This window comes from Balaenoptera physalus (assembly GCF_965194825.1).
Source record: "Balaenoptera physalus genome assembly, chromosome: 19".
NCBI lineage: Eukaryota > Metazoa > Chordata > Mammalia > Artiodactyla > Balaenopteridae > Balaenoptera > Balaenoptera physalus.
The window spans coordinates 55,420,148-55,444,227 of record NC_138900.1 but is presented as its reverse complement, the minus strand read 5'-3'; the positions used below and the strand labels follow the sequence as shown (position 1 = coordinate 55,444,227).

Here is a 24,080-nt window from a genome sequence, read left to right as displayed (position 1 = left end):
GAAGCTAGTCTGCACTGAGACCGCATCCTTGCTTAGCTATTTTCTCCCCCTGCCCTATCCTACCCTCTATCCTGAGAGCCTTCCTTCAGTAAATCACAATGTACCTGATTCTCTTTTTTGGACTCTGCTACTAGGGAACCTGACCTAAGAAGAAAACTGATGATGCAGTAGGTGGAGAACAATAGCAGGAGAATATAAATGAATAAACACCCCAGACATCCTCTACCCAGGTCTTCCCTATCCAAAAAGTCTTCTCATACAATCCAATTCTGTCCTTTTAGAGGAAGCAGCCTGATGAGTTAATGAATGTCATTCCTCAGACTTTCTAGCTGGGGACACAGCTAACTGTAATAAAACATGACTCACACCAAAACAGAAAGCTCTGCAATGACCTTAGAGGAGGAAGTTGATTTCCGCCGAACCCTCCCCCCCACCCCAGCTTAAGTGTGTCTCTTCCTTCACTCCCTTCCCCCAACCCCAATATTTTCAAGCACCGAGAAGCAGACACAAGAACCTTCTCTCTAGCTCTGTTTTTTGCTCATCTAATCTTTCCCATACTGTGTCCTGGTTATAATAGTTTCCTGGGACCTTATTCTTTTCTGAATCTCCGGCCCCAAGCAGAGGGCCTGGCCCCAGGAGTACTCTGTAAATAATTACTGAGAAATTTGGGGAAGGTGGGGGAGTGTGGAAAGGGCAAGGGGAGAATACCAGGCGGAAGGAAGGATCCTTCGCTCTGAACCAGATGGAAAGAGGTTCTAGGGAACCAATGCACCCTGAGCCTGGGGTTTGGCTACTAAGAGCCCTGTGAAAGCTCCGAGAAGGCGGGTCAGACTTCCCTGTCCGACTCCCAGTCCTTTAGCTGGCTCAGGGCAAAAACAGCCGCCGATAAAGCTGATTGGGGGACACGTGGAGGGGCCGAACGTCGCTTGACTTCGAAGGGACACATCCGCCCGGTGGCCGCGCGGCACGGGCACCGAGGGCAGGAGGCGCGCGCGGGGACTCGGCACTTCCCGCGGGGTCTCGCGTTCGCAGACTTCTCGCCTGGGAGGAAGGCAATCGTCCGAGAAGCCGGGGTGTCTTCCTGGAACTGCGCACAGGACCGACTGGACGCCCTCAGGAGGGGCGAGGGTGAGTCTGGCAGTCGTCCCGGGGCGCGCGCGGTCCCCGGAGGCGGCGGGGCTGAAGGGCGCAGCCAGATTCCTGGGCAGTGAGGGGAGAGCCGCGGTGGGAGGTGGGGGTGACCCACGGTCCCATTTCCTGGAACTCAGGACCGAGTTGGTTTTCTTTCCTCGGCTCTGAGGGTGGAGCCGCCCGCTCACGTCTCCGACTGCTTCCAGCTAAAGAAGGCGCGGCAAAGGGGTGGGCTCCGGGTGGAGGTCGTTGTGGAAGGGCCTCGGGAACCCAGCTCAGAAGAATTGGCCAAGCAGCCCCAGACAGACAACTTCAGACAGTGGGTCATTGCCAAGGGAGATGATTCCAGATCTTGATGATTAATGCCCTCTTCCTTTTCTGGAGCCCATTTTAGACACAAGGAGAGTAACCTTATGTAAAATGTCTCATCAGGAAAGGTTGCTTGATGGCATTTTTCGGAGGGGAGGAGGAAATGGCATTAGAGTTCTCAGTGGATTTATATTGTTACCACTGTTTTAAGATTTTTCACTTTTAAAATTAGTGACTTTTACCCCTCATTGTTTTTCTGCAAGTAACATATCCTTATCAAGGTTGTTAGCAGTTTTACATATTACAAATAGCACCTCAGTGCACATCCTTAGTATCCATCTATCTGTACACATATGAGCTTTTCCACAGCACAAGTCCCTAGAAATTCACATTGTTGAGTCAAAGTATATATGCATTTATATTCCCTTTCATCCTTTTGGTATCTTTATCCTATACTTAATAAGACCTAAACAATTTTAGTAATTATAATTTTAATATCTTACAGGTAAGTCCCTTTTTATTACAAAAATCCTTGTTATCCCTACTAATTTCCTCTTTCAAATGAACTTGAGGATCATTTAGTTTCAGTACCAAAACGTCCCATTGAGAGTTTTATTGGAGCTGCATTAAATTGGATTTACCTTTGGAAAGGATTGCCAGGTTTGTCATTTTTAATCTTCCCAGCCAGAAAAATAACAGTTCTTTCCATTTCGTTTTTTGATTTTTATTGTGGCCGCGCCTCAAGGCATGCGAGATCTTAGTCCCCCAACCAGGGATGGAACCCGTGCTCCCTGCAGTGGAAGCACGGAGTCTTAACCACTTCTCCACCAGGGAAGTCCCTCTCCATTTCTTGAAGCTTTGTTTTCTGTGGTTTTCCTCATACCACGTTATCACTTTTCCTGCAAAATGTATTGTTTTAAATTGTTGCTTTGATGAGTGGGATATTTTTTCCAATTATCTTTTGATTAGTTGTTTCTGAGATACGGCTTTTTTGATGAGGCTGGCAATAAGATAACTGAAGCTTGGAGCTATGAAGCTGAAATGCTCAAGGTTCCTTGAGCAACATTTTCACATCTGCCTTTGTCTCCGATGGACCAGAGAAAGGTGTATAGTTCATTGCCCTCAGGAGTCCCAGGAAATGGCCTTGAAGCTATCTGCTTAGCAACTGCGAATAGCTGGGCAGCCTGAGACCCACTGAGTCTTTTTAGGCATGCCCTAATACCTGTTACTTCTCTTGTTAGATCAGTATAACTCTAAGGCAACAACAAAAATGTATCAATTAGTTGCTTATTTGGTTTGGCTTCTGCTAGTTTCTTACTCTTGCTTTTAAACCAGATTTGGGCTCCAGACCAGTTACTTTCTTGGAATAGAACTGTTGAGATTAACTTTGTTTAAAAGTACTTTAGAGGGACTTCCCTGGTGGTCCATTGGTTAAGACTCTAACTTTGTTTAAAAGTACTTTAGAGGGACTTCCCTGGCGGTCCATTGGGTAAGACTCCGCACTCCCACTGCGGGGGAACTAAGATCTTGCCTGCCAAAATAAAAGTCCTTTGGCAACCGTTTCTGTGGCCTTGTACTTATTTAAATACAACCTTTCCCTCCCTCAGGATCTTCACCTATACAATGCAGATAACCACAGTGAGCTTGTAGTTCCAAAGCACTTAGCCTGTAGTAATCGTCGCTATTATCATCATTCATTACCGAACCCAGTTGCCTTTGGTTGCAAGTACAGCAAACACGATTCAAATGAGCTTAAACAATAAGGAAGATTATTGGTTCATGAAACCTGTAATTGAGGAAATGGGTAGGCTTCAGGGTCAGTTCAAACCACCAGTGGCTCAGTGTGGTCACTGAGGACTCATTCTTTTCTTTCGGTTCTGCCATCTGTAGGTTAGCCTCATTCCACAGCTTTAGAATCAGGGCTCCATGCTTTCTCACTCATATTCAGAGAGAGGTTGAGAGTTAGAAGCTGACTTCCTGGGCTGTCTTAGGGGAGCCAGGAAGTTCCCCAGCAAACGTACCCCTCAAAGTAGCCCAGGTGCCCAGTTTTGAACCAATCACTGTGATAAGCTACTAGGAATTGTCTGATGGCTTAGATCAACGTTTCTCAACCCCTGCACTATTGACATTTTGGGCTGGATCATTCTTTGTTGGTGGGGTGGAGTGGGAGGCATCCTATGCATCGTAGCACCTTGACCTCTACCTGCTAGATGTCAGCAACACCCATCCCCTAGTCGTGGCAACCAAAAATGTCTCCAGATGTTGCCAAAAGTCCCAGCAGGGAGTGGGGGGCATGTGCAAAGTCACCTTCAGTTTAGAACCACTGGCTTAGATACAAGTCTCACCCTTAGAACCGGGGGTGGGGCCAGCTCCCCACAAACTGATTGCTGAATGGAGGAGGAGCAGATAGTCACAGAAAATTTGGGCAGCAGTAGGAAGTAGAGAAATGGATGCTGTGTAGGCAACACAGATGTCTACCTCAACTCCTCTGGGCCTGAAAAATCTTAGTCTTTAGCGCAAATGCCTCTGAGGGGTCAGCACTTACAACATGAAGGCTTATTGATGAATCGGCCAATGGGGAGGCTGGAACAAATTTACAGAGTGCTAAAAACACAGTAGAGAGGGATGGAGGTGAGAACCAGGGAGGCAGGGCTGCTCAAGCACTGGGAAAAGAGACAGAAAAGAAGATTTGAGATTGCAGAAGCCAACTTCTATTACAGTCCTGAATATCCTCAGCCGGCTGTGGCCAAGGTTGTAAACTGAGGCTTCATGGGCAATATCCAGTTGACAAACATATTTTATTTGACCAACACAGTGTTGGACTGCACAGTTTTTAAAACATTTTTTGACTTGGTTGCAATATTTTAAATTGAGAGATTTAACATAAAAATCCAAATTTCTGATTGCTCTTTAAAAACTAGAAGATCTTCCACCACTGAGCCCTTTATCCTTGAAGAGTTGGTGACTTACTAGGTAATCCTTGCCTTCTTTAGAAAGGGCCTGAGCTTTTCAACCTACTATCCTATAGTCACCCTTATACTTTGGCAGGATATATTTGTTAGAATAGGCTAAACTTATTTAATAAATAGACCCCAAAATATAATGGTTCAAATGCAATAAAAATTTAGTCCATGGCAGATACTCCAGGTTTATGAGCAGCTCTCCTCCAAGTGATGATTCCGGGATCCAGGATTCTCCCTTCTTGGGCTCTACCACACCTAGGGCTACATCATCCTGTGCAACCAGCTGACAGTGTGTGAAGGAGACAAACCTGATTCAGCCCAAAGTAACACTTATATTACTCACACCCCATTGGTGAGAACTAGTCACATGGCCACATCAAGCTGCAAGGAAGGCTGGGAGATGTAGTCCTAGCTGGGCCAACACTTCCCAGCTAAAACTGGAAGATTTTGGTGGACAGCAAGCCATCTCTACCTTACATGAAATTGATGGAGAGACCTCTATAGCCATTTAAATCACAGACACCCTTAGCCCAGTAGTAAATAAGCAGGAGATTCCTGTGACTTAAACAAATTCCATCTGTTTCTTCCAGATATGGATCAATTGAGGCAGATCATCTCCTTAGGCTTGCTTATCTACAACCAGTGTGAAGAGATGAAATACTGCCAGAAACAGTGCTGGCGTCTAAGGAACCATGTCCATGGCCTGCTGCAGCCTCTGCAAATGCTCCAGGCCCAAGGAGAGAGGAACGTGCCCACCGAGATAACCACTGCCCTGAAACGTTTCCAGGCTGCCCTAGAGGAAGCTAAGGAGCGGATAGATTAGGTCAGCAATAAATCCAATATCCAGAAGTTTCTAACAGCAGGGCATGACAGAATACTCTTCAGTGGAGTGAACAAGAGGCTGAGAGATGTCTGGGAGGAGTTCTCACTGCTGCTTCAGGTCGATCAACGGATGCATATTTCAAGCATCAGCCCAGGAGCATTCTGGCAACAGGAAGATCAATAGGATGCAGAGGAAGACAGGAAGGTTATCCAAGGACTGAGAAGTGGTAAGGAGTTTTTTTAGATAGGGGGACTCCAAATGGGGGTATATTAGTCTCATTTTGGTTTACCAAAAAATCAGGAAGGCTGAAGAGGTTTTAGCAGGTGTCTATTCGTGTAACTCAGAACTCCAGACATCCCTGGGTACAGACATGGTGGGGGCTGGTGAGATTTGAGTGTGCCACCAGTGGTGGGGTGGGGGTGAGTCGTGTTTCCCTTTCCATTCTCTTTGATGTCAATCCTCCCAACCTTAGTTTTTCCAGGACCTTCCATTAATATGTAAATTATCCAGGAAGAAAAATTCACTAATTACCTAAACAAACAGGAATTGAGTACCATGTGCCAGGCACTGTTCTAAGTGCTGGAGATTCAACACAGAGCAAAATACACAAGATCTTTGCCTTCATGGAACATAAAATCTGCAGATAGAGGGCTAAGTAAATTATTTTATCTAAAGGCAATGAAAATCGTACACATGGTAATGAGATGGAAAGTGACAGTGGGTGCAGCGAGAGCGGTCAGGGTGACATTTGAATGGATACCTTGAATAATGAAAAGGAGCGAGTCATGTGAAGTTGAGGGAGAGGCGCATTCCAGGCCTGGAAGACAGTGAATGCAAAAGCCCTGCGGTGGGAATAAATATGGCATGTGCAAGGAACAGCCAGAAGCCAGGATGGCTTTAGTGTGGTAGGTGAAGGAGAGATACCAGATTAAAGTGGGGAAGTAGGCCAGAAGATACAGGAGCAAGGTCATGCTGGTCCTGGTAGGCCTGATAAGAATTTTAGATTTTATTCTGAGTCATTAGAAGTCAGTGAAAGGAGATCCTTAAATGTGGGCCTGTCATGATTTGATTTGTATGAAAAGAAAATCACCCAGGCTGCTATGCGGCAAATGGATATGTATTAGTCAATTACTGCTGCGCTAATGCTGCATAACAAACCATACCAGAACTCAGAGGCTTAAAACAATAGTCATTAATTCTCTTGCTCACAGATCTGTGGATCTGCTGGGGTTCTCCTGATCTCATGTAGGCTTGGCTGGGCTGGCCTTTAGGCACCAGATCCAATTTGGGTCTGTTCCACGTGTCTCATTCTGGAGCCAAGGCTGAAGCAGCAATGAGTACCTGGAGAATGTTCTTTCCGAGGTAGAATGGCAAGAAGGGAAGCTCAACTGTGCCAGCACATTTCAAGACTCTATTTGTATCACATCCGTTAGCATCCAAAGCAAGTCATATGGGCAAGCCCAGCATGAAGGGACAGGGAGGGTGGGGTGCCCACTATGAGGCTGTGGCCGGAGTGTGGATGTATAATACTACTACATGGGGGTGAAGAATTGGGAATAATAATTCAGAAAACCCCAGGGGGCAAGAGTAGAAGTACGGCGACTTCCCTGGTGGTGCAGTGGTTAAGAATCCGCCTGCCAATTCAGGGGACATGGGTTTGATCCCTGGTCTGGGAAGATGCCACATGCCGTGGAGCAACTAAGCCCATGCACCACAACTACTGAGCCTGCGCTCTAGAGCCCACGAGCCACAACTGCTGAGCCCGTGTGCCACAACTACTGAAGCCTGCACGCCTAGGGCCTGTGCTCTGCAACAAGAGATGCCACCACAATGAGAAGCCTGCTCACCACAACGAAGAGTAGCCTCCGCTCGCCGCAACTAGAGAAGGCCTGCGTGTAGCAACGAAGGCCCAGCACAGCCAAAAATAAATTAATTAATTAATTTTTTTTTAAATCAAAAAAAAAAAAGAGTGGAAGTATGAGCCCAGTTAGGAGACCACTTTAGAGGCTAGGTAAGAGATGACAGTGGCTTGAATTAGAGTGGCTTGAATTGGACTCGGCAGAGGGCAAGGCTCTAAAGGGATTAAACACGGGCTACGTTGGACTGGGGGATGACAGTAGAGCCAGGGACCACCAGAAGAGGGAAGAGAGGGAAGGATGGACCCGTGACCTCTTTACACTTTTGCAGATCCTGGTGATATGAATTTCAAATCCTTCCCTCTTGTTAGGATTGTGGGTGGAGGGAGAGGAATTAAGGGGACAGTGAAAGACATTTGGATGAACCTTCAGGTAACGGAACTCAGAGGGATAACTGTTCTGCCACCTTGATGTGGAGGGTGGTCCATCCCCAATCAGGTCAGCAGGAGACACTCAAACAGGACAAACCAGATATGGAAGACCTGTGGGCAAAATGTGTTCTTTTCTGGATGAGGAAAAGTGAGGCATTTTTAATCCCCCAACCAAGTACCTGCTGCCAAGGAAAAAGAGAGTAAGGAATTGGGTTGGAGTGAGGTTGGGGGTGGTGCATAGGCTGATCCAGCCAAAGGGCAGGACTGGTCCCTGGCCTTCCTAATCTTCAGAGTTTTCATTGGTCCACTTTCTGGTGGAAGTGGCCTGTTGGTGTCATCAACTTGGAGGAAAGGATTTACTTCCTGCAATTTTGTAAAAACATTTTTATTGGGTAATACATTCATATAGTACAAAATTCAAAAGATACAAAACGGACCCAGCATGAGACATAAATCTGCCACTCTCATCCTTGACAGCAAGGTTCCATTCCAAGACACACGCTCTCTTACCAGTTTCTTGAATAGCCTTCTGGAGATTTAAGTTTATATTTTGTTGTTTGTTGTTATTGTTGTTGTTGTTGTTATTGTATAATCAGTTGCATGCTAAACACACTGTTCTCCTTCTTGCTTTTCTCTTTAAATAACCTTGAATATTCTTCTGTATATATGCCCATAGAGTTGTCTCATATTCCTTGGTAAACATGGACCAGATATATTTAAGCATCTCCTTGTTGATGGCCATTTAAGTTGTGTCCAGTTTTTCACTATTGTAAATAGTCCTGCAGTGAGCATCTTTGTATATATTTCAGGATATCTTTAGGGAAAATTCCTAGAAGTACAGTTACTGGGTCTAATTGCTGGGTCAAAGAGTATGGACATTTTAAATTTTGATACAGGTTGGCAGATTACCCTCCACACAGGTTGTAGAAATATCACTCCTACTAACCATGTCTGAGATTGTTGCGATTTTCCTGGTTTGAGCACTGAAGGTCCCATATCCTCAGAACTCCTCAGTCCTGAGAAAACTGGGATGGTTGGCCACCCTATGTAGTGTATGATCAATTTTTTAACATATTTCTGAATATATAAATCAGGATAGGTTAGATTATACTATGGTTCAAAAAAAGAAAAAAAAACAACTCAGTGTCTTAAAGAAAGAAATGTCTATTTCTCATTCAGGGAAAGTCCAGGAGACTCTCCAAGGTAGCTGTTCTCCTTCCAGGATGTTTCAATATTATGGCACTTTGATGTTGACACAGACTTCCCTGAAATCTCTTTCACTTCACTTCTTGGCCAAAGCAAGGCACACAGCCATGCCTCGGGGCACTTCCTGTGTGCTTAGAAGTGGAGAGCTGAATATTCGTGAGCAGTAATCATTCCTACTGCAATGAATATGATAGATGAAAAAGGATATCTCGGTGTGCTTTTAATGAGCATTTCTATTTTTGAGTATCTGCTGCTCTTTTTCTTGCAGAAAATGAAACCATAGAAACTTTATTGAGGCACTTGGAAAACAACACAAAGAAAACCATCGAAACCGTGAGGAGCTGTGAGTTATCACGTGCCCTGCTGCTTCTGACTGCCCCAAACTAGAAGTCATTAGTTTGCTAGGAACTCCAGCCCACCCCACCCCCACCCTTGTCCATTTTCTGGGCTGGATGGCTGGAAGCAGCCCACAGGTTTGGGGATGTGCTCATGGCTGGCCCAGGCTTCTGCCCCTGGAGTAGCGTTTGAAGGGAACTTCTTGACCAGCCAGATATCTTCTAGCACCTGTCCAAGTGCTGACAACTTCCTTTAGATAGCTTCAAAGCTTCAAGTCATTTGCTGAATTTCCAAGAAGAAATTCAAATCAAATTTAAAATGCTTATCCATTCTACACATCTGTGAGTCTCTGCTTTATGCTGGAGCCAGTGCATAGAGGAAACTAAGATGCAGAGAAAGACCCTGCCTTCCGGGAGCTCCCAGCCGTGGCCTAGAGGAAGGGAGAGAAAAGAGAGACATGTGAGCACATAACAGCAGTGGGGTTACTGAGCTTGAACTATGTATGTACCTATTAGAACTGAAATCACTCGACAAGATGCCAAATGCTCAGGTGCCAAGCTGCGTGGCAGTAGGAGAAGATGAGACAGATGGGTTGAGACGGGGGTGTAGGCTGGAGACAGGGAGGATCTGAAGAGGAGGGAAAGGAAGTACATGAGACATTTCTATTAACCATCCAGATGTGTCTGTACCAGTCACTCAGAAGCACTGGGACCTCGCTTCTGGGATGAGTCAATCAGAAGCTCCAGGCAGGGCCAGCTTTGGTTCACGGTGTAGGGCTTCCCATTCACATGTTGCTAAGATGCCTCTTCCCTTATGACACACACCCTCCTCAGCTTATTGACTCTTTATTACCTTCTCTCCTAGGGATGAGGTCAGTCCCACAGAAACGCAAGAAGGGGCTCCCAGAAGATCAAGTCAAGGAGATTAAGAAGGAGGAGCTTCCAGAAGCCGATTGGATCCTGCTAAAGGAAAATTAATTCAGCACACTTTATGAAGGAAAACAGCGCAAATCTCCAGTGGCCATAAAAGTATTCAACAAACCCCAGGCCAGAGACATTGGGTAAGTTGTTGTGCAGAGTTCTCTCTGTAACCCCCCAAGTTACTTCCTCTCTATAACTCCACAGGGAGAAAGGCATATTGTCTCCATATTTAGATATAGGGGAACCCAGACCCCAAAGGGTTAAATGACTTGCTCTCCGCTACTAAGGAGCACAGTCTAGACTTAAAGACATGTCTTCCAACGTCAATTCTGGAAACTTCTCTTATTTTTTCATGTATTTAGATATTTTTAAAGATGTATTCCTGGGAATTCCCTGGCAGTCCGGTGGTTAGGACTTGGCGCTTTCACTGCCGTGGGCCCACGTTCAATCCCTGGTCAAGGAACTAATAAGATCCCGAAAGCTGCAAGGTGCGGCCGGGAAGAAAAAAAAAAAGATGTGTTTCCTTTTATTCCTGTTTCTTAGTTTCCCATCCCTTCCACAGACAATAAAGTGTTTTGTTTGTATGTGTTCTGGCAAAATGTATGCTGTCATGATATGTGTGTACATTTTATTTATTTATTTTAATTTTATTTATTTATTTATTTATTTATGGCTGTGTTGGGTCTTCGTTTCTGTGCGAGGGCTTTCTCTAGTTGCGGCAAGCGGGGGCCACTGTTCATCGCGGTGCGCGGGCCTCTCACTATCGCGGCCTCTCTTGTTGCGGAGCACAGGCTCCAGACGCGCAAGCTCAGTAGTTGTGGCTCACGGGCCTAGTCGCTCTGCGGCATGTGGGATCTTCCCAGACGAGGGCTCGAACCCATGTCCCCTGCATTGGCAGGCAGATTCTCAACCACTGCACCACCAGGGAAGCCCTGTGTGTGCATTTTAAATTTTCACAAACGGTAGTGTTATATGTCTGCTGCCTACTTTTCTTACCATTCTCACTCAGCATCATGTACTGTACTTGTAGTCCTTTCCTCCTGACTGCTGTCCATGGTGGAGATCCACATTTTACCTTTTTTTCCAGTGATGGAAAACAACCTGTTTCTAACTTTCCCGCGTCAAAAATAATGCTGCCTTAAGTATCCCCTTATGGCCCTGTATGGGAATTTCTTTGGGCTTTATTGCTAGGAGAGGAATTGATTGATCATAGGGTATGCGTATATTAAATTGACTAAGAATTACCAGATGACTCTTCAGAACAGGTTGTATACACCTGTACTCACCCCTGGGAGATGCTGACGATCCCTCACCCCCCACACATACACAGATGGTCACTACACTGAGTGTTCTCTGAAGGACCTCCCGATCCTGAAATACTAATTTCCCCTTTTATTCTCATAGAATAATGAGGCATACTTTCAATAATGAAATCAGAACCATGAAGAAATTTGATTCCCCCAACATCCTGCGTATGTTTGGGATTTGCACTGATGAAACAGGTAAGGCTGCTTCTAGGACTGGGTATGCTTTTGGTGGTCTGTCATATGTCTTCTGTGTTTTACTGCATTGCATTTTTAAAGAACAGCTCAAAGGGTGGCATCTACACAGTGCTTTTTTATCAACGTTAATTTTTTCACATCCCAGGATGCAGGTTCCCATCTCTTTTCAGGAGAAGAGGGCTTGAAGTTGGCTTCAGCCCCAGGGCTGGTTTGCACTAATGCGACCATATCTCCTCCTGCTGGTTCACTGGGAACCAAGGAAATGCTTGTTCAGATGCTGACCTGGGTGATGGGTGGGTTTTGTTGCAAGAAAACGTTATAAAGCTGACTGACCCAAACAAGGACTCTAACGTTGATCATTAGTGCAGAGTGAATCTAAAAGCTAGATTAACCTACGCCTTTACCTAGAACCTCACTCCTCAGGTTCATTTTAACTTTAATTTTTTCAATGTGGCTGCATTTTCCCTCACAGCATGGCCTCTCCTGCTGGTTATGTTTTGCTGCTCTTGCCTACAGAGAGGACAGAGCAACTCCCATCTTATCCTCTCTGGAAGTTTCTCCACAGCTTCAGGCGACCTGACTTTGGAACATAGAATCCCAGTCTAAAGGAGGACTTCCAGTGATGTTTATCCTCCTGGGTGACGGCCAAGGTGACTGACTCACTCTGTGTGTGTCAGTTCTTGCATCTCAGGCCCGTGCCCTTGACTTCCTGTCTGAGCTCCCCTCACCAGCCCCTGCAGTCTGTGCCTCATTTCTTCCTTCCATACATATTTACTCAGCTCCCCGTGAGCACTGTATGCCCTCCTGGGATATATGGTTGAGGCTGGGAGACATTACTCAAATAACTAAGGGAAATGTAGAATTCCGACATGCCAGACGCCACAAAGAATACCCACAAAGACTCGGTGGGTATTGGACCCATTCAGGGAGTCAAACTGTGTGAGATGGAGATGGAGAAACATAGCAGAGGTGAGTCTGTCTCTGTAGAGAGATGGTGAGTGGGCTGCAGAGAGTAGGCCCTCTGAGTGGGGCTGGGTCTTCATAGTGTTTGGCTCCTTTCCATCAGTGACCCCACCTCAGTTATCCATCGTCATGGAGTACTGTGAGCTCGGGACCCTGAGGGAACTGCTGGATCAGGAAAAGGACCTCACCCTTGCCAAGTGCATCATCCTGGTCCTGGGGGCAGCCAGAGGCTTATACAGGTACCAGATGGGGGAGAGGGCACCGAGAAGAACGGAATGAGTCTGTCTTCTTTACTGATAGTCCCAGAGATAAGGAGAGAAGAGGCCAGAAGCCCCAGGTAGCCTTCCCTTCCATAAGTTGTTTTACTACTTAACTCTGATCGTAACACCTGAGACAGAAGGGGGAAATGTGGCTTAATCCAGTGAGCACCAGCTCCCAGAACTGAGGGTTGAATTTAACGTCCAGGCTGCTGTTGTGGAATTGGACAGGCCTTAGTCTTAAGGTTACCAGATTTAGCAAATAAAAATACAAGATGTCCAGTTAAATTTGAATTTCAGATAAGCAGTGAACAATTTTTTAGTATAAGTATATCCCAAATATTACATGAGACATACTTTTACTAAAATTTCAGATATACAGAATTTCATATAAACCATAATACTTTTTTAGTACTTTTTTAAAAAAAATGTATTGATTTTCCAAAATTAAAAATGAGCTGGATGTCCTGTGTTTTATCTGGAAGCTCACACATAGTCTATGGTTCCTTTAGCCCAAGGGCCCCCAAAGGTCAGTCACTCACAGACCGCTTACATGGTTATTACCGTATTCACAATAATGCCGGTATTATTTACTTAATATTTTCCTTTTAATCAGCTCAGTTTTTAAAAACCTAAATACGTTTTTTTAAAAAAAAGGACACTTTCTATTACTACCATAAATTGAAGACGAGAATCACTTATCACAAATAGGTGACCACAAATAAAGCCAAAACAATGTTTTTAAATTCTGGCTGCATGATGCCTCCTGCCCAAAGGTCTGCAATTCAGACCCGGCATTCTCTTTGTGCAGAGGAGATGTCAGCAGATTTAGGGAGGTATTAAAGACATCCAACACCAAACTGAGACTTTCTTCTTGACGTAATTGGAAAGACTGGAATTAAAAGAAGAAGAATTTTCTCACTATGTCATCTTGCATACCACTTATCCATACTTTTGGAAATACTGCCTTAGCTCTTTCTTGGAAATCATAAAGTTTATTCCTTCTCGACTCCCTACACTAGTGGGTTTTATGAGAAGTAATTTTGGACTGCAGGAGACACTGTTAGTGCCTATCCAGGTGGCCTCTGATCCTTTTTACCTGCTCTGCACACTCATCCCCCCCTCAGCATACTTTGCTGCTAAGAGCTCATGGCCGCCATCTGCAGAGGAATATCCATGGGCGCCGGAGCCCCTTGGCCCTGAGAGCTGAAGGTGCCCGGGAGCTTTATAGCCACCTGTCCCTCTCCCCCCACCCCACCCAGTCCACAGTCATTGAACAACAGGTGTGAGTACAAAAGTCCAGCTCCTTTGCTTCGTGCAGAACAAACCCTGAGAGGTAGTTATCCTCTAGAGGTCCCCGTGGGGTCAGTCTGAGCCTGGAACTTCACCTGAAGTCATACCCTTGCTTGATTTCTTCTCCTTCTCTGTCCTGCTTCCTCTACTCCCTCACCTGGTTTCTCCTGGGAATACCTTCTCTTAATCAATCACTTGTACCCAAATCCGTGGCTCATGATCTGCTTCTGGGAGAACCCAACCTAAGGCCAACTCTGTGATAACACCCCAAACTGGGAGGCAGGGGCTCCATTAATCCAAAACACTTAGCACTTACTAAGTTGGTGGGAACCCCAGCTTCACATTCTGTTTCAACCAGAAGGGTCCTAGGTGTGGTCCAACCATCCAGCCATGCCTCTGAGCCCTTTGCTTTGCTCAGTGCTTCCCAGGCAGAGCACCACAGAGGCGTACAGCTCACAATTGTCAAATCTCACCTCTGCATCCTGGTTTTCCCACCTACCCGTGGATAGCAAAGTCTGTGCAAAGGTCACTAATGTTCCCTGTGTTTGGTCGTGTCAGGCTGCACCATTCGGAAACACCTGCAGAACTCCACAGAAACATCAGCAGCACGAGCTTCCTGGTAACTAAAGACTGCAATGTGAAGGTGAGTATGGCCTTCCAGGGGCCCTTTGAGTTCGACCTGTGTGACTGTTTGGTGCTGGGAGAGTGACGCACGTTTCCCAGAGGCCTGTGCCTGCTCGTTTCTCTGCCTTCACCTTAGAACTGAGTTCAACTCTTCCCCTGCCTGGACAGCTTCCCGTGTGCCCACCACAGGACAGACTCAGTCCTGCCTGCTCTTCTGATGCCCGTCGTCCACCACTGCCCAGGCACTCAGCAGGGATGGGCTAAGAGCCATTTCCCCTTAGATGCCTGGACACCACTTCTGTGTCCCTGCAACACCCATGAGGGGATCTTCTTAAGCCCAGGTAGGCATTCAGACTCACAGGCCAGCCATAGCCCACACTTGGCACCTGGAGGCAATTAGAAGGGTATCACACAACACAGCTTGCCAGCAGGGCAGCGTCAAATCCTTCTCTCCAGCCGGAGACGCCACACCTGTCCCCACAATCCTCCAGGAGATATTCTCCTCATCCTCATCCCAGGTGCGACAGAAAGAGGCTCCCCTCGGGTGGGTGCGGGTCCATCCAGGTTTAGAAGCCTCACAACTCACAGGAGTCAATATTCTTTCTTTTTTTTAGATTTATTTATTATTTACTTATTTATTTTCTTTACTTTTTTGGGTGCGTCGGGTCTTAGTTGCGGCACACGGGATCTTCGTTGAGGCATGCGGGATCTTTCGCTGTGGCACGCAGGCTCTTCCTTGTGGCGCATAGGCTTCTCTCTAGTTGCGGTGTGTGGGCTCTCTAGTTGTGGCACATGGGCTCTCTAGTTGAGGTGCAAAGGCTCAGTAGTTGTGGTGTGCCAGCTTAGTTACCCCACGGCATGTGGGATCTTAGTTCCCCGACCAGGGATTGAACCCGCGTCCCCTGCATTGGAAGGCGGATTCTTTACCACTGGACCACCAGGGAAGTCCCCCTATAGCTCTTTATAGCCCGCATCCCCCCGACCTCTTGTCCGTAAACGACTTACTAATCACCCATCATTTTTTAATCAGCAGCAATATTACTTAGGAGCATAGGTAACAGTCAGCTTTTGTCAGTTTCCCGGGGGAGTAGAGCTAAAAAGTTCACTGAAATTCAGATTCTCCTATGGAAGAGAAAAGGGTTCTGTTAACTCGATGTCCACAGTTCCCAAATGCTAAAAGAATATCTTCTCTGTCACCCACAGATAGCTTTCTCTGAATAACAGAAGACGGGTCTTTTCTGCCTTTCAGATGTCTTTCCCCGTAGCTGGTGTAATATAAGTGTTCGCAAAGCATGGTCCTTCTCACACCTGACTGTAACATGTGCTGTTCGGCCTTTCGCCCCTGGTGGCTAGCGTGGAGCCAGATGTCAGAGGATGTCAGTGCTCACTGAACATGTCAATGAAAGGGGGAGGAGCCACCTAAGTGTCTCATCCTTTTCCTGACCTTGCCCCTAGTTTCGGACCCCTGGCTGCGTTTAGGGCTGGCAGCCCTCTGCACATGGATGGTGCTGACGACAGATGGGCGTGGACCAAGGAGAACGCACACTCCCATGACTTGTGCTGTGGCTTCTTTAAGAGCATGACATTGACCGTGCAGGGTCAGTGGGGTAACAGGCTGCCTATAGGTTCAGATACAACAGAGAGGATACCCCTGTGTTGGTTTTTTGTGTGTTTTTTTTTTGTCTGCTTCCGAGAGAAAACGAGCCATCGGTGACTCCAGGCACCCCTGTCCACCCTCACTCAGTGGAGCTGAGTCGTCAACTGAGAAAGCCCTGTATCTAACATAGTAACACTAGAACAACAACATACCAAGTCTTACAGGTGCTTTATAACCATCACCTCAAGTAATCCTCTTGCCCCATTTTATAGAGAAGAAACCTCTTTGTGTTCCTCTTGGTCGTTACACCATAATAAATTGAACCCAGGATGCCAGCCAGGAGAGTAGCCACAGAGCCAGAAGACACCACTGGAAATACATCCCAAAGGAAAAAGACCATCCCCTGAAAATCAGGTGTAGCACCAACCCATTCCCTCTATCCCCCACCCGAGATGGTGCTGTTTCTTTCTGTCTCTGAGTCATTCTCTTTCTAGCTTGTAGGATTTGAGTTGAGCAAAACACAGACTTCCATCAGCTGACCAACTAAAGGAAAAGAAGCAGAGAGAGTCAATTCTGCCACATACATCTCACCTCAGAGACTGGAAAATGTGTATAATAAATATGACATAAAAGCTGAAATATACAGGTATGTTTATGTTCTCGTGCAGATTCTAACTCAGATGAACGGGACAAGAAAGTCCAAGTCAAATGCCATTAAGGAGGAGCATCTTAACTCTGTTGAATGGAATTGGGTGGTAATCAGAAAATTCACTGTGAGGAGTTCCCTGGTGGTCCAGTGGTTAGGACTCTGCGCTTTCACTGCCGTGGCCTGGGTTCAATCCCTGATTGGGGAACTGAGATCCCACAAGCTGCTCAGCACGGCCAAAAAGAAAAAAAGAAAATCCACTATGTTTTCTGGAAATGGCTAGAGGGGCATGGGAAAAGGGAAACTTGTTACAGTTGTTCAGTTTCTTGGTTCTCTTTTAGCTTTGGAATCGTCCTCTGGGAAATCGCCACTGGGAAAAGCCCATTTGAAGGTAACCAGTGTGAAAGTTGGCTCAGGTGGTGCTGGGATTGGGTCGCCTTCCAAGAGACTACAGATTCCCATCAGTGCTGTCCTGGGCGCTTTGTTCTTCAATGTGGTCATTGACTACACTTGTCATTGGGGTCATTGGAAGCTCCTGTTCCTTCAGTTCTCAAAGTCCCTAGTTCCATTGCCAGCCATCAGCATCCAGAGAGATGTGTGTGTGCCAGAGCAATTTTTAAGCCTCCCATCCTATCATTTCCATGCCAGGCTGTGATTCCAAGAAGATCTACCAGCTGGTGGCTGTGGACCGGCAACAGGAGCCAGTGGATAAAGATTGCCCTTCACGGTTGCAGGAGATCATTGATGATTGCTGTGCATATGAGCCCTCCAGGAGGCCCTGTGTTAAAGGTAGGGCTTTTTCTGGTCTAAGGAGCATAGGCCACATGTGTTACTTAACATTTGTGAAAGATTTTCCTTATGTATCACAACCACGGGTTGTTTTGCCCTTCGGGGGACATTTGACAATGTCTAAAGACATTTTTGGCTGTCACAACTCAGGGGAGGTGGGGTGGGGTGGACATGCCACTGGCATCTAGTGGATAGAAGCTTCTCAACATCCTACAAGGCACAGGACAGCCCCCTACAACAAAGATTATCCAGCCCAGATATCAATAGCACAGGAGTTCAGAAACCCAGCCCTAAGGGCATTGTTTAGTCTAAAGTGGGTTGCGAAGGCAGATTACTCCAGCCTATATTCTTTCTCTCCCTTCCTTCTCTTTTATCAACATCCTGGGGATAATTTCCTCTACTCAGACTTGGGGGTGGAGTGCATTGTTAATTGAAGATGCAATGCCTTGAGAGAGGAACTAAAGAGACAGATGTCCAGGCTTTGGAGGTAGTCCCCCAAGGACAGAGCCACTAATTACAGAAGTGTCTGGCATGAGGACTGTCCTTCAAGGCCTTCTCATTTGTGGTCCATCGGGAATCATGCTAACAGTCATGTTAGCAGGTATCTCATCCCTCCCCCTCCTTCACCCCCATCCCTACCTTTTGGGGTGAAAAATCAAAACCCTGGCCTAGCTTCTATCTGAAACTTTCTCTCTGCCACCACAGCGTAGAAGAGCAGATTCAATGGTGCCTCCTGAAGAATTAGCCTTCAGGGTGGATGAGACGCTGACAGTATTTTCTATAGTACCCTCCTCTCCTTCAAATTCTCCTTTGTCTTCTTCCTCCTCTTTCCAGGGTCCTTAAACCCAGGGTCCTCCAGGTATTAGAGAATCTAATACCTGAGACTAATTCACACTAAGATGTGAGCTTACCCCTTCCACGAGCTAGCTGTATTTTGAAAGTTGACAGAGTAAGAGGGATCATCATATCACAAAGGCATGAATGCCGGTGGTGGCTTAGTTTCCAGCCAGACCAAGGGGAATGCAGTTTCTACGGTATTGTGAACTTTGGAAATGTCTGTGTTTCTAATGTGGCTCTCAGTTCCTGCCCTTGTCTAACTTTCTGTTCATTCATTCACAGAAATCTTAGAGAGACTGTCTACTTTTTGTTAAGCCAAGTATTGAAACTGAAACTGAGTTCCTGAACAAGGAGCTGGAAGAGCACAAGCTGGGCATCTTTCTCCCTCATATCCTTCAGCATGGAGTTATTTGTGGGTGCAGGAAGGCAGCACTTGTCTGTTACAAATAGAAAACAACTCCAGTGATACAGAGCCCATCCCACTCCAAATGATATTGTCAAAAATACACCTCTGATGGTAACTCTGATAGATGTTTTACAAAAATATATCTCTCTCTGGATCCACACCTCTTGGCAATTCTTGATTTTTTTTAACCTAGAACATTTTTTAAGTAAAAAAAAAAAAAAAGGTAAAGAATAAACATGAACAAGTTGAACATTGAAAATGAGTCTTTTCTAGAGCTTATCATCAGGTACTACTGTTTTCATCTTTAAAATATTTTGTTCTCTTTGCTGTAGGAGCTACAGTGAACATGCTCCCTTATAGATTAATTATACACGCTCTAGCAGACCCACAAGCAGAGGTAGATTTACTGTGAAACTAATAACGCTTAATCTTCAGGGCCCCTCACTCACACAAGACATCTTCCAAAGTCTGGTACCTAATTTTTTCCTCAACATTTATAAATATAAATATTTTCAAATACACCGAAAAGTCAGTAGAATTATACTCTGAACATCTGTATAGTCACCACCTAGATTCTATACCTAACAATTCACTATATTTTATCACATGCGTATCAGTCCTCCCCTTCCTCTTCCCATCCATTGATCCATCCTTATTTTTTATGCATTTAGAAGAAAATTTCAGACATCAGCACACTTCATTCCTAAACACTTCAGCATTTATATCATTAACTGCAGTTCAATATTTGTTTACAGGGGTTTTTTTTGGCGGGGGGGAGGTAAACTTTCCATGTTGTGAGATGCACAAATCCTAAATATACCATTTGATGAGTCTGACAAATTCATACACATGATTAATCCAAACCCCATCAAGATGATGAACAGTACCATCATGCCAAAAAGTTCTGTTATGCCCACACAATCAATCCTTCTCCTCACTCTTGCCCCACAATTCTGATTCCAACAGCATTTTTGAGGTATAATTGTCATACAGTAAACTACACATATTTAACATGTGCAATTTGATGTTTTGACATGTATGCACCACTACAATCAAGATAATGAATATGTCCATCAACTCCCAAAGCTTCTTCATGCTCCTTTATAATCACTCCCTTCCATGCCACCCCCTCCCCATTTCCCTAGGCAACCACTGATCTGCTTTCTGTCACTATAGATTAGTTTGCATTTTAAAGTTTTATATAAATGAAATCATATGGTGTATAATAAGTTTGCCTTCTTTCACTCAGTATAATTATTTTGAAATTCACCCATGTAATTGCATGTATCGATATTTTATTCCTGTTTTACTGTTGAAAACTATTGCAATGTATGTGTGTAACCGTTTATTTATCCATTGGCCTGTTGATGAACATTTGAGTTGTTTGTAATTTTTGGCTATTACAAATAAGACTGCTATGGATTTTCATGTACAAGTCTGTTTGAATATATGATTTTATTTCTCTTGGGTAAATACCTAGACGTGAACAGCTAGATCATATGGTAGATGTACGTTTAACTTTTTAAGAAACTGTCAAACTGTTTTCCAGAGTGGTTGTGCTATTTTCCATTCCACTAGTAGTATATAGAGAGACCCTCTATATCCTTGCCAACATTTGGTAGGATCAGCCTTTTTAATTTTGTTGATCCTGATAGGTATATAACGATTGGTATGTCATTGAGCCTTTAGTTTGCATTTCCCTAATGACTAATGATGTTGATCATCCTTTCATTTAATTTGCCATCTATATATATTCTTTGGTGAAGTGTCTGTTCAAATCTTTTGCCCATAGTTGTGTTGTTGTTTTGTTTTACTAATTATTGAGTTTTGAGGGTTCTCTATATACTGTATTCTGGATACAAGCCTTTTATCAGATAAATGATTTGCAAATATTTTCTTCTTTTTTTTGGCGGGGGGGTGGGGCACACCGCAAGGCATGCGGGATCTTAGCTCCCCGACCAGGGGTTGAACCCGTGCCCCCTGCAGTGGAAGCACGGAGTCTTAACCACTGGACCGCCAGGGAAGTCCTGCAAATATTTTCTACCAGGATTCAGTTCACCTTAACAGCGTCTTTTGAAGAGCATACATTTTTAATTTTGAAGTCCAACTTGTCAATTTTTGTTTTTATGAATCATGCTTTTGGGGGTTATTTAATAAATCTTTGCCTAACCCAAGGTCATGAAGATTTTCTCCTGCTTTTCTACACATTTATAGTTTTAGAATTTATGCTTAAGTCTGTGACCTCTTTTGAGATAATAAGGTGTGGATTATTATGTCTTCAAATATTTTTTCTTCCCTATTCTCTCTCCTTTCCTTCTTTGATTCCAATTACATAAATGTTAGACTTTTAGATGTTGTCACACAGATCCCTGAAGGTCTGTTCTTTCTTTTTCTTTTTTCTTCTCTGTTCTTCAGACTGAGTAATTTCTGTTGCTGTATCTTCAGTTTAATCGACTCTTCTTTCTCTCCAACTTTGCATTAAGCTCATCCAGTGAATTTTTAAATTGAGATATTGTATTTTTAAGTTCTGGAATTTCCATTTGCTCCTATTTTTTATGATTTCTATTTCTCTGCTGAGATTTCTTTCGTGTTCCTTCATTATAAGCATGTTTTCTTTTACATCCTTGACAGTGGTTACAATAGCTCCTTTAAAACCCCTGTCTGCTAAATCCAACATTTAGGTCATTTTGGGGTTAGTCCTCACTGATTGACTTTTCTCTTGATTATAGATTATCCTCATGTTTTTTCATACCTCCAGTAATTTGGGATATTTCTTGGACATTTTTATTGATAGTTGTAGAGAGTATAGATTCTGTCATAGTTCTTCAGAGAGTATTTTTTTTAACAGGCAATTAATTTGGCTGGACTTAAATTCCAAACTATGTCTCCCCTTTACTTGGTTATATCTGAAATCTCTGTTCAGTATTTTAGGCTTAGCCGCTGCTTGAAGTCTCTCCACACATGCCTAACTCAGAGGTAAGATAGAGATTTGGGTAGAGATTATATACAGAATTGGGGCTTCTCCTCTCTGGTTTTCTCCTTTCCTAGATTTTCTCTCTCACTTTCTAACTACTATGGTCACTCCAAACTTTGTCCTCTGATTTTCAACCAAATTAGACTGAGAGTTTCTCTCCAAGTTTTAGCCACTGCAAATGGTGCCAATGGGGTCCTACCCTCAAGCTAAAAGCCATAAAAAAAAAATGGGAGGCTCACCTAGTGCCATCTCTTTCTTCCATATAGACCCCTCTAGTTTCTGCCTGCCTTTAGCTGCTTTCCAGTGCCTTCAGGTAGCTGTTTTTTTAAAAAATATTTTGTCCGGGAACTTCCCTGGCAGTCCGGTGGTTAAGACTCCACACTTCCACTGCAGCGGGTGCAGGTTCAATCCCAAGTCAGGGAACTAAGATCCTGCATGCCACACGGCATGGCCAAAAAAAAAAAAAGAAAAAAAAATTTGTCAAGAGCTTTTAGTTATTGTCTGTTAAAGGATTTGCTTAACAGGAGATAGCTGGCCTTTACTGGAAGTAATTTTATATTTTTAATTTTGTATACTTTAAGAGGTTCCTCCACATTGTATAAGCTTCAGGCCCATGAAACCTGCATCTACTCCTGCCTACAAGGCTACTTCCTGGGATCTCATGCTGTGTTAGGAGAATGGTGGTGACATTGAGAATAAATTCCCAGTACATATCAATAGTAACCTGTCCACATATCAATTCCCATAGCATTCCAAAAAGCTGATGCAGAGGGACTTCAGACCAGCATGGTTCTGTCTGTTAATATCTGGCAGAGGAGATCATTTTTCCCCCCATCCTGCTTTGAACTTCTGCAGCATTTTGTGGTCTTCTAGATTTGCCGCACTTCAAACAGGGACAACTCTTCATTTTGGTCCAGCTATCTCATTTTGTCATGCAAAAAATTAGGTCCAAAAACGGGCAGCACCTCATGTAAAATATTAGTGATGATTGGGGGAGTAGAGGCAGACCCAGGTGTCCTGAAGCCCTATCCAGTCACATTATTTGGAGCACTACCATGCCCATCACAGCACTTACCTTACTCTATTTTTTTATTATGGTCAATTATAGACTATACACCATTTCTCAAAGTTTTCCTCTGAGGTTTTCAGGTCTCAGCTCTAATATCAGCACCTCAGAGAGTCCTTTCTTGAACCTTCAATTGAAAGAAGTTCTCCTAAGCACTTTCCATTCATGTCCCTCTGTTTTACTGCTTTTATGATATTTACTATATGAAATTACCTACTTTATTCTTGTTTATTGGTTTATACCCCACTTAGTAGAATGTAAGTTCCATTAGGTCAAGAGTCCTCTCTGTCTTATATACCATATCCATACCATATAGACCAGAGCCAGGATTTAAGTAGTTGTTGAAGAAAGTATCAATATTTGTTGACCGAATGAACTAGAAAATGAATGAATGAAGGTACTGCTAATGGTAGAGGGAAATTCATGGCTTTCCCCAGATCCTGGGGATGAGGCTTACCACAAGTGTAAACTTTCTTTGGCATATTTTAACCTTGACAGTTATTTCAAATTTTTCATTTAAATTATACGTTCAGGTCCATAAAAGTAGTTACTATCATGTAGTTTAGGGGAACCCATTAGTTATGTCTTTTGGTGGAGGAAAAATAAAAGACATCCATGTAAACAACTCTTCTATGAAGTGGCGCTTAGTGCATTTTTTTTTTCAGTCTTTTTACAAATGAGCCAACGGGGGGTTGGTGTTTAAGTAATCACCCATAAAGTTGTAAATGGGAATTTCACCCTTAAAATGAAATACAGCCAATACCTTTCTCCTCTAACTATATAAAACTTTTGGAAGTTGGAGACAAGACTATAACCTTCTGGCTTGTGTGTTTATTCTCTTTCTCTTCTAATTAGTAAACATGGCCATTAGGTGGATCATGAATGAATATACTCTCAGAACCTTTTAGAAACATTCTGTATTATTTTTCACTAAGCAGCCCTCTGTGTTGTCCAAATTTTTTTTGCCATGTGATATTACCTATTAATTTTTTTTTAATTTTCAAAGAATCACTCAGTGTTTGATGATGTGCCTATGTATTCATTGACAAGGAAAGCAATTCAAGATAAATTTTGAGATTAAAACACAATTCCATCTATACGTAAATATACACATTTAGATGACGATTTTAAACAAAGTAACTAATGACTTC

General features: G+C 44.1%; 1 protein-coding gene across 1 annotated transcript; it reads left to right on the top strand.

The window, feature by feature from the left end:
• Positions 1-442: 442 nt before the first annotated feature.
• MLKL (mixed lineage kinase domain like pseudokinase) lies at positions 443-22,203 on the top strand. Its single transcript, XM_082439775.1, is given in 15 exon segments — positions 443-1,128; positions 4,994-5,223; positions 5,227-5,406; positions 5,410-5,452; positions 8,988-9,062; positions 9,920-10,029; positions 10,033-10,115; positions 11,380-11,477; positions 12,544-12,679; positions 14,549-14,633; positions 16,706-16,747; positions 16,751-16,857; positions 17,199-17,248; positions 17,506-17,646; positions 18,766-22,203. Coding segments are annotated over 14 exon segments (1,410 nt in total). The 5' UTR covers positions 443-1,128; positions 4,994-4,995; the 3' UTR covers positions 18,798-22,203.
• Positions 22,204-24,080: the final 1,877 nt, after the last annotated feature.